Here is a 15,583-nt window from a genome sequence, read left to right on the forward strand (position 1 = left end):
GGGATACAAATGTAATGTAATGTAATTCATGTATTTATTTATTTTACCTGCCTTCCCCCCTCCATGAGGTCCCGGGGCAGGTTACAAGAATTTAAGAACACAATATTAAAAAACCAGTTAAAGCAGATTACAACAAAGTGGGAGTAAGGTGGATCTTAAAATATATCAAAGGGCAAGGGGATAAAGAGGCAGGGACTCAACATGATTTCTTCTGCTTCAGCTTGCAATGGAAAATGACTGCCTGCCCCCCCCCCCCGCAGCCCCCCAACCCCAGACACAAGCCCTTTTCACAGCCGGCCTCCTTTCAACAGACAACTGAAAGCCTTCACACCCTCCCAGGGACTGAAGGAGATTTCCGAATGAAAAAGCAGTGCCTCTCCAGACATGGAATTCTTTACAGATACAGAATTTGATGCTGAGCAAAGGACGGCAAGTGTTGCTTTCCGAAGGAGATCTTCTCCCGGTGGCATTACCTGCAGAGGGTGCAGCTTGAGGCAGAGGATGTCCTCGTCGGAGCTGCAGACCTGAGCGAACTCAATCAGGGGGTCCTGGATGCGGCGGGCGAGGGAGACGGCCTGGCGCAGGACAGGGGGGTAATCCCGGAATTCCGTCTGCAAGAGAATCGCACCAGAAAGGGGTTCATATAGCCCTCCTCTCATAACCACACGTGAGGCAGCTTCCCACAACATCCAAATACAGTGGTACCTCGGGTTACATACATTTCAGGTTATATACACTTCAGGTTACAGACTCCGCTAACCCAGAAATAGTACCTCGGGTTAAGAACTTTGCTTCAGGATGAGAACAGAAATCGTTCTCATCCTGCGCGGCAGCAGCAGGAGGCCCCATTAGCTAAAGTGGTGCTTCAGGTTAAGAACAGTTTCAGGTTAAGAACGGACCTCCGGAACAAATTAAGTACTTAACCCGAGGTACTAATGTAATATGAACGGCAATAAGATATAGCATCACGAGAAAGGGGTTGGGGGAAATCAGCAACATCAACAACGATTAAAACAACTGAAATAAAAGCTGATATCAAGACCTGGAAAAAGTTTTCCTAACAAGGGTGTAGTTTTCAAATTTGCTGTGTTGCTGAAGGCTCCTGGACTGTAACCACAAATAAAATAAAACACTTTTTAAAAGCTAGACACTACGCAACTACTGTATATTTCCGTGTATAAGACACCCCCTATTTTGGGGGACTCAAAATTAGGAAAATGGGGGGAGATTGCCCAGAGTTGTTGAGCTTTTTTGGAGGATTGCCCATAGATTGACCAATACTGCCAATCGCACGAGTCACATAAACCACCTGTTGTCTGTCCCCTCCATGTATAAGACGACACTCAATTTGTAACATATTTTAAAAGTCAAAAAACCTCGTCTTATACACGGAAAACTATGGTAGCTCATTCAGAGACCCTTGGTCTGTCTAGCTCAGCAGGGCATACTCTGGCTGGCAGTGGCTCTCCAGGGCTTCAGGCAGGGGGCAGCAAGTGTCCCGAGTTTGGGCAATGGGGGAGGGTCTCCAGGCTCACCTCGGACTTCTTGCTGTTCATGTAGAGAGTGGCCAGCTCATTGTCCACCAGCTCCACCCCAATGGAGGAGAGCTGCTGCCCTTGGTCCAGCTCGTGGGCAATGCGCTTCACGTCCTCTATCAGCATCTGGGCATCCCTGGCAAAGGGAGAGGAGGAAGCAGGAAACAGCTGAGAGCTTGGCCATGAGAGAGAGCGAACCACAGTTGCAAACTGAACGGCATCTCTTGACCCCAAAAAGGGAGCTGTGCAGAGGAAGGCATCCTGTCCCTGTCTGGGCGTAGTGTTTGCTCTACATAAAGGATGACTCCCCCCAACCTCTCTATCTGGCCCTCAGGAAACACCCCGTCACCGGCCCAGTGCTGGACCTTCCCTTGAGTGTTTTTGCCTGGCTGGACCCTGATGATGCCTCTCGTTTTTCTGGATGAAGGATGCAAAGGCATTTCTGAATGGAGAAACTAGTCTACCATGCAAAGGCAGTTTACACTTGTTGCTCCTCCCACTTTTGCCTCTGCCCCCGCCCACATAGCTGTCAACTTTTTTTGAACATAGCTGTCAACTTTTCCCCTTTTCTTGCAAGGAATCCTATTCGGAACAAGTGAATTTCCCTTAAAAAAGGGAAACGTTGACAGCTATGATCCAGAAGGGAACGTGGCGGGCACTTGCAATTAATAAATAGAAAATATAAATATGTGGTTAAAAGGTTGAAAAAAGAAAATAGATTAAGAATGTATAACTTTAATTTTAGTGTATAAGGTGTATATTATACGCAGAAGAAACAAGTATGTGATAAACCAGGAAGGGAAGTTTGGGGGGGGGGATTTTGAAATGTAAATGTAATTTTTGTAATTGAATTTTTGATTACGTTAAAATTTGTTGCAAATTTGTAATAAAAAGTATTTTAAAATAAAAAAACAGAAGGGAATGTGGCCTTCAGGGTGAAAAAGGTCCCCCATCCCCCGGCACTGAGTTGCTACTTGCTCATTCCTGAGCAAACTTCTGCTGTTCTTAAAACATTCATATCCTCCTTTCCTGTTGCAGCAGAAGTACTCAAGGCAGCTTGCATCAAGTATTTAAAACAGCCAATCCGGAAAAAAAACAACAACACCAAATATAAACCAGGAGTAGATGATATACAGCAGGCCCTGTACACACCCTCACTCCAGCTGGCTGTTTTAAAGTATGATGAAAGCTGCTTGGAGTCGTGATTGTTTTGTGTTTAAAACAGAAAAGTAGGAGATAAAATATTTTTTTTAAATGGGATGAGGGCTGAATGTGCTGAGAAGGAAGCATCTGGCAGGCCGCTGTAAGAGCAGGATGGTGGATTAGAGGAGTCCTGAGCATGATCCAGCAGACAGGCTCTTTTGCTGTTCAGGTGGCTCACCTGTTCTCTCCTGCAATGGTGACCACGTGGGGCTTCTTGCTGAGCAGGAATTTCTTCAGGGTCTCGATATCCTGAGCCTGAGGGCAGAGAAAGGGGTAGAGAGTGAGGGAGGCAGAAAGGACACCGGACAGAACACAGCGACTTTACACACGAAGGCTCCTAAAGCAGGTGATTTGGTGATGGGAAGAAAGCCCTCTCAGCCAGTATGGAGGCAGGGCTTGTGATGGGCTCAAATTTCTACCAGGGAGTTGGGGGTGGGAAAGAAGAAGGGGATTTGAACCCTGGTCTCTCCCAGGTCTTAGAGCCCAGGACTCTACCACTATATCAGAAACAAGAAGGCTGCAAAGATAGTGCACACCCCGGAAATGATCTCTTTCAGCTTCTGCCTTCTGGAAGAAGGTACAGGGTTATAAAGACTAGGACTAGCCGCCTGAGAAACAGTTTCTATCCAAATGCGATTTTGGTTTTAAACACCGTGTAAGGTAGTCTTTATGGGAGTATATCCTATTTAATCATGGGGTATCAGTTTTTAGGGGGCTAACTAGGCTGGGATAGCTGGCTTGTTGGTTTTTGAATGTCTGATGTAGATTTTTTCAATTTCGCTGTTCTGTATGGGACAATGACAATAAAGATTATCGTATCGTATCGTATTGTATTGTATTTCAGATGAGGGTTGCAGCAGACTGCGGGGAGAATGTTCTAGGCCTGAGACCAGAGACACACCAGCAGCCCTGCACTTCCAGACTGGCGGTGGGAGGAAAACCACAGACCGACTCCTTGCACCAGAAGCTCCTGCAAGTATCTGGTGGCTTCCTAGCAAAGTCTTCAGCTTCTCCCCTCACCTTCTTCTCTCTCTCCTCCTCCCGCCAGGCGTTCCTTCGCTTGGTGAAATGCGGCAGGCGCAGGAAATCCGTTACCTCCCCTTCCCCATTCACCAGGGCGCAAAAGACAGGGTGGTCTCTGTAAGAAAAAGGAACAGTGCGCCGCTAGAAAAGCGGGGAGGAAACCCCACCAGGGCGCTGGGGACGCATCTCTGCCAAGGAGCCTCCATACCTGGCCGAGGAGAAGGCGATGCCCAGCACCCGGATGCCCTTCCCCTGGTTCTCGTCCATGAAGTCGTCTTCTTCCTCCACCTGCTGGTCTGGCCGGTAAGGAGCCGCCTTCAGCCAGTTGTGCAGCTTCCGGCTGCAAGCCTAGAAAAGGAAGGAGGAAGGCGACTCATGGGCAGACCCTGGAAGAAACTTCCACCTGGACCATTTGGAGGGTTTGACGGAACCTCAGAAAGTATCTAAGGGGCAGAGCTCGAAGAACCATTTTTGGGCTTCATGAGAGTGGTCCCCAAAGGGGGCGGTGGAATTCCCTAGGTGGCACTAAGAGGCAAGGGGAACTGGAGGTGGCAAAGCTTTGAAAAGCTGGTCTCACCGAATAAAGTTCTTCTGGTTTTTTGAATTAAATTAAATAGTTTTAACTGGATTATGAATAAATGTGCAATTAATTGTTACTGTTTTGAATTTCATTGTGTTATTAGTGGGTTGTGCAAACAGCTGTTCTGAATGATGCTTTCCATAGGGTAGGGGGACGACTTTATGGATCGGGAGAGGGGGCTGTGCCCCCTCCAAGCTTGGGAGCCACTTCTGTGATGTGATTTTATCTCGGGGGCAAATACTCGAAACACAAAGTTGCCCACTGTCACCTGCAGAGGCAAACACCTGGCTCACCCATATATTCAATATGCAAAAAGGAATGCTCGTTTCTTTCTTCCGTGCAAAGCAAGGCAGCCTCTCTGGAGAGGAAGGGCGGTAGCACTTTGAGAAAAGGACCAAGAGGTCCCTTCCAACTCTACAATTATAGGATTCTTCCTTGAGCAACCATCTAGGCTAGGCCTGCTCTCCCAGAGGCAGGAGCTGCCTGCCAGCTGCTCCCCAAGCACAAGGGGCCTAAGCCAAGGGGGGTTGGGGTGGGCAGCATTGGACACCCACCTTGATGACGAACTCCTTGGCTTCCACCAGCAGCTTGTTCTTCAGCTCCATGGCCATCTGGACGTAGAGGAACTGGTTGAGCGCCCGCTCAATGGCCAAGGTGCGCTGCCGGTTCCACTCCTGCACCTGGTGGCTGAACTCGTCGCGGTAGTAGAACTGCTTGATCTCCTCAAAGTAGGACTGGTCGTTGCCATAGCTGGAAAGGGAGGAGGAGAAGGAGGCGGTCAGTGGCTCCTAGGCATCATGGCTTTGTCACTCCTCCCACCACTGGGAGGCAGTAAAGGCCCCTGGATGCCAGTTGGCTGGGCAGCACAAGAGGGACTGTAGTGATCAGGTGGGATTGCTATGAGGAATTATAAAAAAATATGGAGCAAGCATTGCGTTGACTGGGTTTGAGCCATTTTGATATGATTTCTGATCAATCCATGCCTCTGCATCCATGTCCTATTTCTCTGCCTGACAGACACATATCAGCATTCTAAAAGCACAGGCCAGTTGCTTCACCGGGCATCCTGAGTCATAAAGATAGTAGGTAGTGTCAGGGATCGGTTCGCAGAGAAGGGGGGAGAGACAGGAATGTACAGAGAGCCTCCTCTGATGAGCAGCTGTACTTCGTCAGAGTTGGGGGAGGAGAGACTTTCAGGAGACACGGAAGATGAGAGAGAGAGAAGCTCAAAGGCTGCAATCGAAGAGAGAAAGGAGCAGCTTCCGGCACTTAGTTTTTCATGTAAGGAAAGGAAAAGAAGAGGGGGGTTTCCTGCTGGAGGGGGAACAGGTGAGAACCACTTCCGGAAACTGCTAGCAATTGAGGGAGACATGCTTTCAAAACCTCTGCACTGTACCTAAGTTTTAGCACTCAATAAATCCTGTAAAAGACAGGCTGGATTCCTGGGCTGTCAGGTAGCTTCTTTGATGTACCTTTCCTTGAGTTTGTTAATCTTTAGATGGTTCTTAGGGCCAGGAAGAGAGTTCACAAAGAGATGGTAAATACTACCTCATCCTTCCTTCCTTTACTGCTTGTTTATGACCTCTGGGTTTGCTGAATGTATTCCTCTAGTCCTGCTTTATTTACTCTCAGATACATAGGCATGTTCAAAGTAGTCTTTGTAGTTAACAGGATTTCTTCTGATCTGACTTTGTCCCACGTGGGTTGTGTTTTTTTAAATGCTCAGGGGAAATCTGATTGGTTCTTACGAACACTGTGTAAAAAGTTCTTTTGTGAATAAAATGACCTGGGCCGAGGGGTGGAGAGAGAGGATTACTATATGCACTCCTCCCAGAGTCTTGCTGATCAAGCCTCATGTGTATTTTATTAATCAGACTCCAATCCTTCCTGGTTTGGGGAATGCTACAGGGACAGCGGCTGCAGCTGGACTCAGGTCCTTTGCAGCCCTACTTGGAGACAGACGCCAGGACTGGACCTGGGACCTTCTGCATGCAAGCAAAGCAGATGATCTGCCACGGAGCAACTTTCTACCCACCTAAAGACATTGAGATTCACTCAGCGGGGAAAAGGGGGGTTGTCTTCAGGCGCAGACTCACCCCTCAACGCCCTTCATGTCGATGCAGATGTCAATGGTCAGGAGCCCCTCGTCCTTGGCCAGGCAGATCTTCAGAAACTGATCGTCCCGCAGTTCCTTCACAGGCTTGTTCTTCAGGTACTTGAAGGAGTAGGCATAATGGGCCTCGTCCACATCCTGCCGTTTTGAGAAGGGGAGGGGAGAGAGAAGGCAGCGACTCAGGAGGGGAAGAGAGGAACACTCCAAGCAGGCCCTCCCAGGACACCCTCGCAGCCCCCAATTCCATGCCAATGTTTTTCGAATTCAGCTATTCCCCTCGACCACCAGGGCTGGCCTCTCTTTCCCCCTGCCAATTGTGCACGTTTTAATGCCTTCCCTCCAACCCAAGGAAACTCAAGGTTCTTGCTCCCGCCACCCTCACAGCAACCCTGTGAAGTAGGACCAGGTTGAGAGACAGAGAGAGAGATTGCCATGGTCTTCCACTTCCTCTTCCACATTTTCTTTCACAGCTTCTGCTTGCTCAGTTTTTAAATGTAAGCCTTTGCTTGCTGAACTGTGAATTCTCAAGCGTGCCGCAAACGGGTTTGCCGAGTTACTGGCTGGGCCTTGGGGACAGCCACGCAAAGAGGGATTTGAACCCGGCTCGCCAAACAGCTCCACCACCACTACGGCAGAGAGAGCCTTGGCACCAGATTCCCCCCGTTCGCCAGGGAGATCCACCCAGGCAGGTGCGCTTTACCTTCTTCCCTTTCTTGGTAGGAGCGACGTTGATCTTTGCCCTTTCCTGGAAGGTCTGGCGCAGGACCTGCCGGACCAAGGGCTCGCGGGCAATCTGCAAGGCCACCATGTAGCAGGCCCCTTCCAGCACGGCCTCCGGGGTGGGGAACTGGCTGTGGGGAGCACCAAGGGAAGGGCACGGCTGGGTCAGGGTGGGGTGCAGGATACCCCTCTCCTCACTTCCAGCCTCCAGCTGTTATTCACAACTCCCACCCACCCATTTCCTCCCATCTCCGCCTTCATCACAGCCCACCCACAGGAAGCCTTCTAAAAACGTGCCTTATTCAGGCAGCCCGGTCAAACCCGAGAGGCTTTGCCAACCAGCTTCTGTCCTGATGTGTCTGATATTCTAAAACTAATTGCAATGTGTTCTGGGCTTATAACCAAAGTGTGGTTTATGCCCACCCGACCACTTCAACTGATGGAACTGGCACTGTTACAGGTTTCGCATTTGTAAGAATATTTTAGTGTGGCAGCATGTTGGAACTCCCTGCCTATTGCAAACAGGCAGGTGCCTCTGCTGTACACTTTTTGGCATCTACTGAAAACATTCTGGTTTAGGCAAGCCTACCCAGAGGTTTAGGTAAGTTGCTGCGAGTTTTAATCTGCTTTTAGACTATTGCTATTTTAATTTTCCAAAAGCCTTAACATTATTGCTGTTAATTCTTATTATCAATAATTTTAAGGCTTTATCTTTTTCTCTGTACACTGCTTTGAAGTCTGTCTGCTTTGCGTGTGTGTTTTTTTACAATCAAGTGTTGTCTACATTTTAATGAATGAATAAATACATATTTAAATAAATTAAACGCCAATGCGAAAGAGACCCACAAAGCAGATGCCTGTAGGCGCAAACTTTGTCAAGAGCGATGTTTGTCAACCAAAAAGCACAACCCGGACACACAAGTCACAACTGAATCAGCTGAGAAGAGTTTAAGAGCCTGGAAAACAAGTAACGAACATGCCCAACGCCCAGACATTTTGAGTTCCTTTCCAAAGGAGGAAACTGAGGCAGGTCAAAGGGCCCCTGCTCCCCAGCCAGGAGGGGGCTACACCTGAGCCAGGGCTCCTACCTGCAGACGTAATCCTTGGCCAGCTCCAAGGGCTCAGCTGGGAACTGCTCTGTCTCGTGGCGCTGATAACTGTCACGCAAGTTCTCCCCAAACTGCTCAGGGGTCAGTCCAAACTTCTTGGCTAGGCCATCTAGGTGGACAACAGCAACCGTCAGTCATGAGAATATAAGGATAGCCCTGCTGGGGTTTACCGTCAGTCATCCATCCCCAGCATTTAACCTGGACACTGAGGTCAAGCGCCGAGGGCCTTCTGGTGGTTCCCTCGCCGCGAGAAGCCAAGTTACAGGGAACCAGGCAGAGGGCCTTCTTGGTAGTGGCACCCGCCCTGTGGAACGCCCTGCCATCAGATTTCAAAGAAATAAACAACTATCTGATGTTTAGAAGACATCTGAAGGCAGCCCTGTTTACGGAAGTTTTTAATGACTGGTGTTTTATTGTATTTTATTGTATTTGTAATCTTTTGTTGGAAGCCGCCCAGAGTAGCTGGGGAAACCCAGCCAGATGGGTGGGGTATAAATAATATTTTTTAAAAATTGTTGTTGTTGTTATTTTTCACCACCACCTAGCCCAGCCTCCTGTTCTCATAGGGGCCGACCAGAAGTCCCCAAGCAGGATTCGAACACAAGAGCAGCCCTCTCCCCTTCTGAGGTTTCCAGCAACAGGGATTCAGAAGTAGGGCTGCCTCCAACTGCGGAGGCAGAGTACTGACTCACTGCAAAGGCCAAGGGAGCACAGGAGCTGGTACCTACCTAGGCCAGCCGCTTGGCAGATGGTATACATGTCCCGTCGAGACGCCTGCTTGAGCTCCGGCCCCTTCTGCTCTTCGTCCTCCACGTCCTCCCCTTCGCCTGGAGAAGGAAAGAGAGAGAGGCCCTTGGGAAAATGCCCAACCACCAGGGACGACCAGGAGAGGCCAGACACACTGGGAACATCAGCAGAGAGGCACTGTGGCACAGTGGTTAAGAGTGCTGGACTAGAACCCAGGAGAGGCCAGGGTTCAAATTCCCCAAGTCAGCCATGGGTGATCTTGGAAGCCTAACCTACCCCACAAGGTTGTTGTGGGCACTAAATGGGGAGAAGAACCATGTACCTTGAAGGAAAAGTGGAATATAAATCCAATAAATAAACAAACAAGAAATCTCAAGGAAAGGAAAGGGGAGCCCCCCTGACAAAGTGAGAGAGGCCGCCTCCTTCTCCCATCCAGCAAGGGGGGAGATTCACCATGAGCATCTTGTCTCTCTAGCGCAGCCACTCCTAGCTTGGTGCTCCTCCTGATAGCCTGGGATTACAACACCCCTCAGTCCGACAGGCAGCGTGGCTGCGAAGTTGCCTCACAGGGCAACAATGCCCAGAGGAAACCCTGAGGGGGGAGGCTGAACTAACACAGAGTTGCAGAGACCTCTGATGCGAAAGGAAGGGAAGAAGAACGGAGGGGATGCGGAGGAAGCTCACCCAGACTGGGCACTCCCTAGTGCCCAGAAGGACATTATCCTGCTGCTGTTTGTTTCAGTCCATATTTGAATTACAGATGCTTACATTTTAATGCACATTTAAGTGGCTTTTACCCTTCTAACCTGCACAAGTCTTTTTTGCCCTTGAGCAAAGTAATAATTTGTATTATTAATTACAAAAGGATCTTCATTTGTAATACATTGTTTCTGACTTGATGATTTCACCTAAACGGTCTCAGTCCAGTATATCTGAAGGAGCGTCTCCACCCCCATCATTCAGCCCGGATACTGAGGTCCAATGCCGAGGGCCTTCTGGCGGTTCCCTCACTGCGAGAAGCCAAGTTACAGGGAACCAGGCAGAGGGCCTTCTCTGTAGTGGCACCCGCCCTGTGGAACTCCCTCCCACCAGATGTCAAAGAGAACAACAACTACCAGACTTTTAGAAGACATCTGAAGGCAGCCCTGCTTAGGGAAGCTTTTAATGTTTGATGTATTACGGTATTTTAATATTTTTTTGGAAGCCGCCCAGAGTGGCTGGGGAAGCCTAGCCAGATGGGCGGGGTATAAATAATAATAATAAAATAATAATAATAATAATAATAATAATAATAATAATAATAATAGTAATTATTATTATTATTATTATTATTATTATTATTATTATTACCACCACTTAGGGCTTTGGGGGTTTTTTTTGCCAAATGTGTTGAGTGGTATATCTAGATTTTCTAAATAAATAAACAAGCAACCAGAACTAAGAGTGCCAGCCTCTGTGGGCAGCAGCCCAGTTTCAGGGCTTTTGCGACCCACAGCAATTGGCACAGGGAGGGTATGGAGCCAGGCCCCACCACTTTGTGCAGAAAGCCAGGCTCAGAGGGTGGGGGAGAGAGACAGCCCTGTAGCGAAGGCACCAGAGGGGGGAGATGGTGGGGTGGGAGTATGGAGACGATCACCTTAGAAACCAGGCAGCCCCTTCCTGCAACCCACATACCTTCCTCCTCCTCACCGTCCTCCCGGACCCTCTTGTGCTTCTTGCGGCTTGCCTTGGCCGCGTTCTGCATCTTGGGGATATCTCGGCCATAGTAGAGCAGGAAGTGGTTGTACACATCCCGCAGCTCATCCATGGACTGCACGTCCTTCAGCCTGCCAAAACAGAAGCACGAGAAGGCATTTTAAAAAATATATATATTTGGCGGGAGCCACAAGAAACAGATTTCATTTCTTTACTTTACTAACTTTTTTTAGGATTGAAGCTGCTGAGCTTTTTTTAGGATTGAAGTTGTTGAGGTTTTCTTAGGATTTCACCCCAGAAAATAAACTGCCACAGGGGCCGCATTAAACCAACCTGCGGGCTGGATTAGGCCCCCAAAACAGACTTTGGACACGGCTAGACCAGACTCTTCTTCAGTTCTTAAGTACAGTTTGGATCCCGAATGCCTTGGGAGTTAAACGTTTTGACTCCTGAACGCCGCAAACCCGGAAGTCAGTGTTCTGCTTTGCAAACGTTCTTTGGAAGCCAAATGTACAACTTGACTTTCGATTATGTGCAGGAAGCTCCTGCAGCCAATCAGAAGCCGCGCCCTGGTTGTCGAATGTTTTCGGAATTTGAATGGAGTTCTAGAATGGTTTCCATTTGACAACCAAGGTACGACTGTATGTAAGGAGACTCTCCTTAAAATACTTGTCCCTTTTGTTCAAAATCACGACAATGACAAGAAATGGCAAAAGGGCAGCCCTAGTCAAGAAAAGAAGACACAGAAAGTTTTCCCCGAGGTTCTCGGGAAGAGACAGACAGGCTGACCGGGGGGAACCATGTATTCCCAGCGAGACAAGGCACCGGCTTGCCTTGAAGTTTTGGCCTAAGAGCTCTGAGAAGAGACGGTACCTCTCCATGTCAGTGGTGTCCAGGGCTCTGATGCCGTCTGCCAGAGGCTTGTCTGGATCCGCAGAGATCTGCTCGTACTGGTAGGCTTGCATCTTCTCAAAGAGCCTGGTCAGGTTCTGCTTACGGATCTTCAGCTGGGTCCACTGGGGCAAGGGAGAGAGAGAGGGAAGTTTGCTTTGAGTCACCTGACTGCCTTCCCAGAACCACCCCACCGACTTCTCGCTTCCAACTGAACTTCCTTGAGTAAGGAAAGCAGCAAGAGTCAGAGCAGAGCCAGAGAGGTCCCTTTGGCCGGCGAGCACAAGAATATGGTGGTGCGTCTGAACATGGAAGATGCAGGGGTGGGGGCTTCCTTCCAACAGTGGAGGGGGGGCTTGGGTCCCCACTTCTTGCAAAGGTCGGTGAACTGAGAGAGGGAAAGGACTGAGAGACTCCTGGCCAGGGTCATGCTGGAACTGAAGTCACAGGGCTTAGCTAGCTGGCTCCATAGAGGGAGTCATGTATGAGAGGGGCCCTCGGTGGCTCTGCTCTGCCTGCACAGTGGGAGGCGGCCATGCTTCTGAACAGCAGTCGCTCGAAACCACAGGAGGGCAGAGGGCTCTTGTGTTCACATCCTGCTTGCAGTTTTCCCACGGGTATCTGAATGGCCCCTGTGAGAACAGGGTGCTGGACTAGAGGGGCCCCCTTTGGCCTGATCCATCTTCATGTGTCCTTATGAACACCAACACCCCACGACACAAATAATCTGGTCGTGGTCATTCAAGTTTGCAGAGGGAGAGAGCTAGGAGGCGCAGACCTTTTTGGACAGGAGAACAGGGCCCATTTCCCCCTCACACAGAGATTTTGCTCAGTGAAATCGCAGGAAGATATATACTGTTATTTGTTAAAAGAAATGACGGCCCTTTCTATGGTGGCCAAGGAAGATCTTCTCAGGTAAAGTTCCCACCAACGAGTGGCTACGGAGCAAGAACAGACAAGTGCACTTCCCTGTTAAAAAGGTAAAGGGACCCCTGACCATTAGGTCCAGTCGTGGCTGACTCTGGGGTTGCAGCGCTCATCTCGCTTTATTGGCCGAGGGAGCCGGCGTACAGCTTCCAGGTCATGTGGCCAGCAGGACTAAGCCGCTTCTGGCAAACCAGAGCAGCGCATGGAAACGCCGTTTACCTTCCTGCCGGAGCGGTACCTATTTATCTACTTGCACTTTGACGTGCTTTCGAACTTCTAGGTTGGCAGGAGCAGGGACCGAGCAAGAGGAGCTCACCCTGTCACGGGGATTCGAACCGCTGACCTTCTGATCAGCAAGTCCTAGGCTCTGTGGTTTAACCTGCAGCACCACCCGTGTCCCTGCACTTCCCTATTACTGTTTTTAAAAAGAGGAGTGCATTACGTCCGCACCACCTTTCCCATTTCAGTGATAGCAGCAACTATCTTAGAGCAGAATCACCGTCTCAGGTGAGGCGGCTGGGCTGGGAGCCTCACCTTCTCGTCCCACTGCCAGACTCGCCACAGATCATTGATGTGCAGTTCTGGCTCTACGTACTCCTTCCTGTAGAAGGCGATGAACGGAACCTAAGGGGGGAAAAGTGGGGAAACCCCATTAAACCCAAGGAGGTTGGGCTCACGGACAGGAGCCCTCCTGTTCATGGCAGGCTTCGGCCACCTGCCAGGGATTCGGGATTCCAGCTGCCATGGGCCCCTGTCAGCGTGGCTGTGCTTTTGGACTCCAGCTTCCACCAATCAAATAAATCCATCTACCCTCAAGGAAGCAGCTCAGCCGCCCCATCCCAGCTCACCTCAAAGTGTTGGTTCCTCATGAAGTTCAGGGCTTCTTTGATCTTCTGGATGGTGCTGGGGCCCTTGCGGCTGAAGCTGCTGCTGGCCTGGCCGCGGTCCAGGTAGTCGGCACTCTCCTGGGGGGCAAGGAGAAGGCAGGGGGATCGGCTGACACTGACGTTTCTTACAACCATAGAACAAATACTATCTATGAGCATGGCAACACCCACCCCTTTGGAACTCCCTGCCTATTGACATCAGGCAGACACTGTCACCGTACTCATTTCAAGCACCTGCTAACAATGTTTTTTGTTCTGGAAAGCCTAGCAAGACATCTGGGTTTGACATGCATTTTCAGCTGCTGATTTTAATCATATTTTAAATTTTAATCAGAATTAGCTGAAAGACTTTTTTTTTTTTGTACGGGAAAACCTAGTGAGACAAGTAGGCTGAGAGTTAGCTCAGTTGGTTACAGCGTGCTGCTGACAACGCCAATGTCATGGGTTCAATCCCCATATGGGCCACATACAACTCTGTCCCTTCCAACTCCGCAGTTCTACGATTCTAAATTTGACGTGTGTTTTAAGATAGCTGTTTTAAGCCAACTGTTTACTCTAATTATATTTTTAATGTCAAATATCTCCTCCTGTTCCACTGTCCTTAACAGTGCCCCTGCCCAAAGCCCCCACCTCACAGACTACCACACCTGTGCGCCAGAGACAGTCGAACCTCAACCCTGTTGACACCCAGCTGGCAAAAAACACAACTCCGAAGAGAAGGCTGTGAAGGAGAACTCTGGAAAGGGGGGGGGGGAGCAGTGCAATTAATTCTCTTCAATTCTGCAGGCTCTGCATGCTTAGAGTTAGTCCAAAATGCAGCAGCAAGATTACCTACCACCTGGGGTTGCATTTAATTCTCATACAAACTATTTTCGAAACAGCTGCAATGATTGCTAGCTCACTTCGAGACCCAATTGAAGGTGCGCATGTTAGCATTTAAAGCTCTAAACGACCCAGGCACCAAATACCTGAAAGACCACCTGCTTCCCTACAGTCCCCTTGGGTGCTGAGATCAGCAGAGGGGGCCCTTTTGGTACTCTGCCCTCTGCCCTCAGAGGTTTAGGGGGTGGCAGTCCAAAAGAGGGTCTTCTCTGTGGTGGCCCCTCAGTTGTAGAACTCCCTCCCCAGAGATGTGTCTCTGGCACCTACATTATACAACTTCCAAAGGATGCTGAAGATGCACGTCTTTTGACAAAACCCATCTCAATTTTATGGCTGTTAAGTTGCTTTGCATTGTTTTCAATATTGCTTTATAGGCTGCAACTTGCCTTGGGACCTTAAGAGTGGAGGAGTAATAATAAAACAAACAACAACATAGAGACATGTCCTACAGCCTTCCAAGAACAGCTGTCACTCCAAGCAGATCCTCACCTGCAGGGAGATGGTGGGCATGGCAAAAGCATTCCGGTAGATCCAGTCGGCTTCCTCTTCCAGCTCGTCATCTTCGGCATTCTTCACAGGGATGGAGCGCAGCTGGGAGGAGGAAAACAGAGTGCAAAGGGGTGAAGTTTGCTGCAAGAGGCCTAAGCGGGTCAAGGCTGCGTTTTGTGACCTAAGGCTAGGGAACATCCCTGCCCCCAGATGTTGCTGGACTCCAGATCCCCAGGAATCTAGCAGGGCCAGTGGTCAGGGATGAGGGTGATGGGCGCTGGACTCCAGCAACATCTGGGGGCAGCCACAGGTGTCCCCCCCACCCTTGCTGTAAATGCAGCAGGTAGTGAAAAGGGAGAAGCAAGGACCGGACAGGCAGGTCTCCTCACCTGGAACCTCTCGGGCATGTCAGTCACCCGGATCTCGTTGTCCTGGTCAGTCAGGTGGCTGCTCTCCAGTTCACTGGGCTCATACATCTCGAAAATGCTGCGGCGGCTGACGCGCTTCTTGGCCGTCTTCTTGGGCCGGACGCGGATCTCCCCTTCCGTCTCTTCAGGCTCGTAGTCATACTCGTCTTCCATCTCCTCGTCGTACTCGTTGTATTTCTCGAACTCGTCATAGTCAAAGTCCACTCCGAATATCTCCTGAGCCTCTTGCAAAGCACTGGGAGAGGACAGGAACACTGGTATTTGACAACTGAAGACCATCAATGTCTCAGGGGTGGGGGAAGGAGAGAGGGCAGCAGCTGACTTGCCCACAAAGAGCCTTATGAGAACAGGGGG

The 15,583-nt window shown here is 49.7% G+C and overlaps 1 protein-coding gene across 1 annotated transcript in view; it reads right to left on the bottom strand.

Moving 5' to 3' along the window:
- SUPT6H (SPT6 homolog, histone chaperone and transcription elongation factor) overlaps positions 1-15,583 on the bottom strand; it is a 42,314-nt gene that overhangs the window by 14,434 nt on the left and 12,297 nt on the right. Inside the window, 16 exon segments of the mRNA XM_080984073.1 lie at positions 474-611; positions 1,536-1,671; positions 2,917-2,993; positions 3,759-3,876; positions 3,970-4,109; positions 4,896-5,091; positions 6,438-6,592; positions 7,155-7,305; positions 8,263-8,392; positions 9,012-9,110; positions 10,705-10,856; positions 11,599-11,741; positions 13,078-13,167; positions 13,392-13,508; positions 14,802-14,903; positions 15,191-15,464. Of these exon segments, the coding sequence (XP_080840199.1) occupies positions 474-611; positions 1,536-1,671; positions 2,917-2,993; positions 3,759-3,876; positions 3,970-4,109; positions 4,896-5,091; positions 6,438-6,592; positions 7,155-7,305; positions 8,263-8,392; positions 9,012-9,110; positions 10,705-10,856; positions 11,599-11,741; positions 13,078-13,167; positions 13,392-13,508; positions 14,802-14,903; positions 15,191-15,464 (2,218 nt within the window).

The sequence above is a fragment of the Podarcis pityusensis genome (assembly GCF_964106645.2).
Source record: "Podarcis pityusensis genome assembly, chromosome: 15".
NCBI classification, from domain to species: domain Eukaryota; kingdom Metazoa; phylum Chordata; class Lepidosauria; order Squamata; family Lacertidae; genus Podarcis; species Podarcis pityusensis.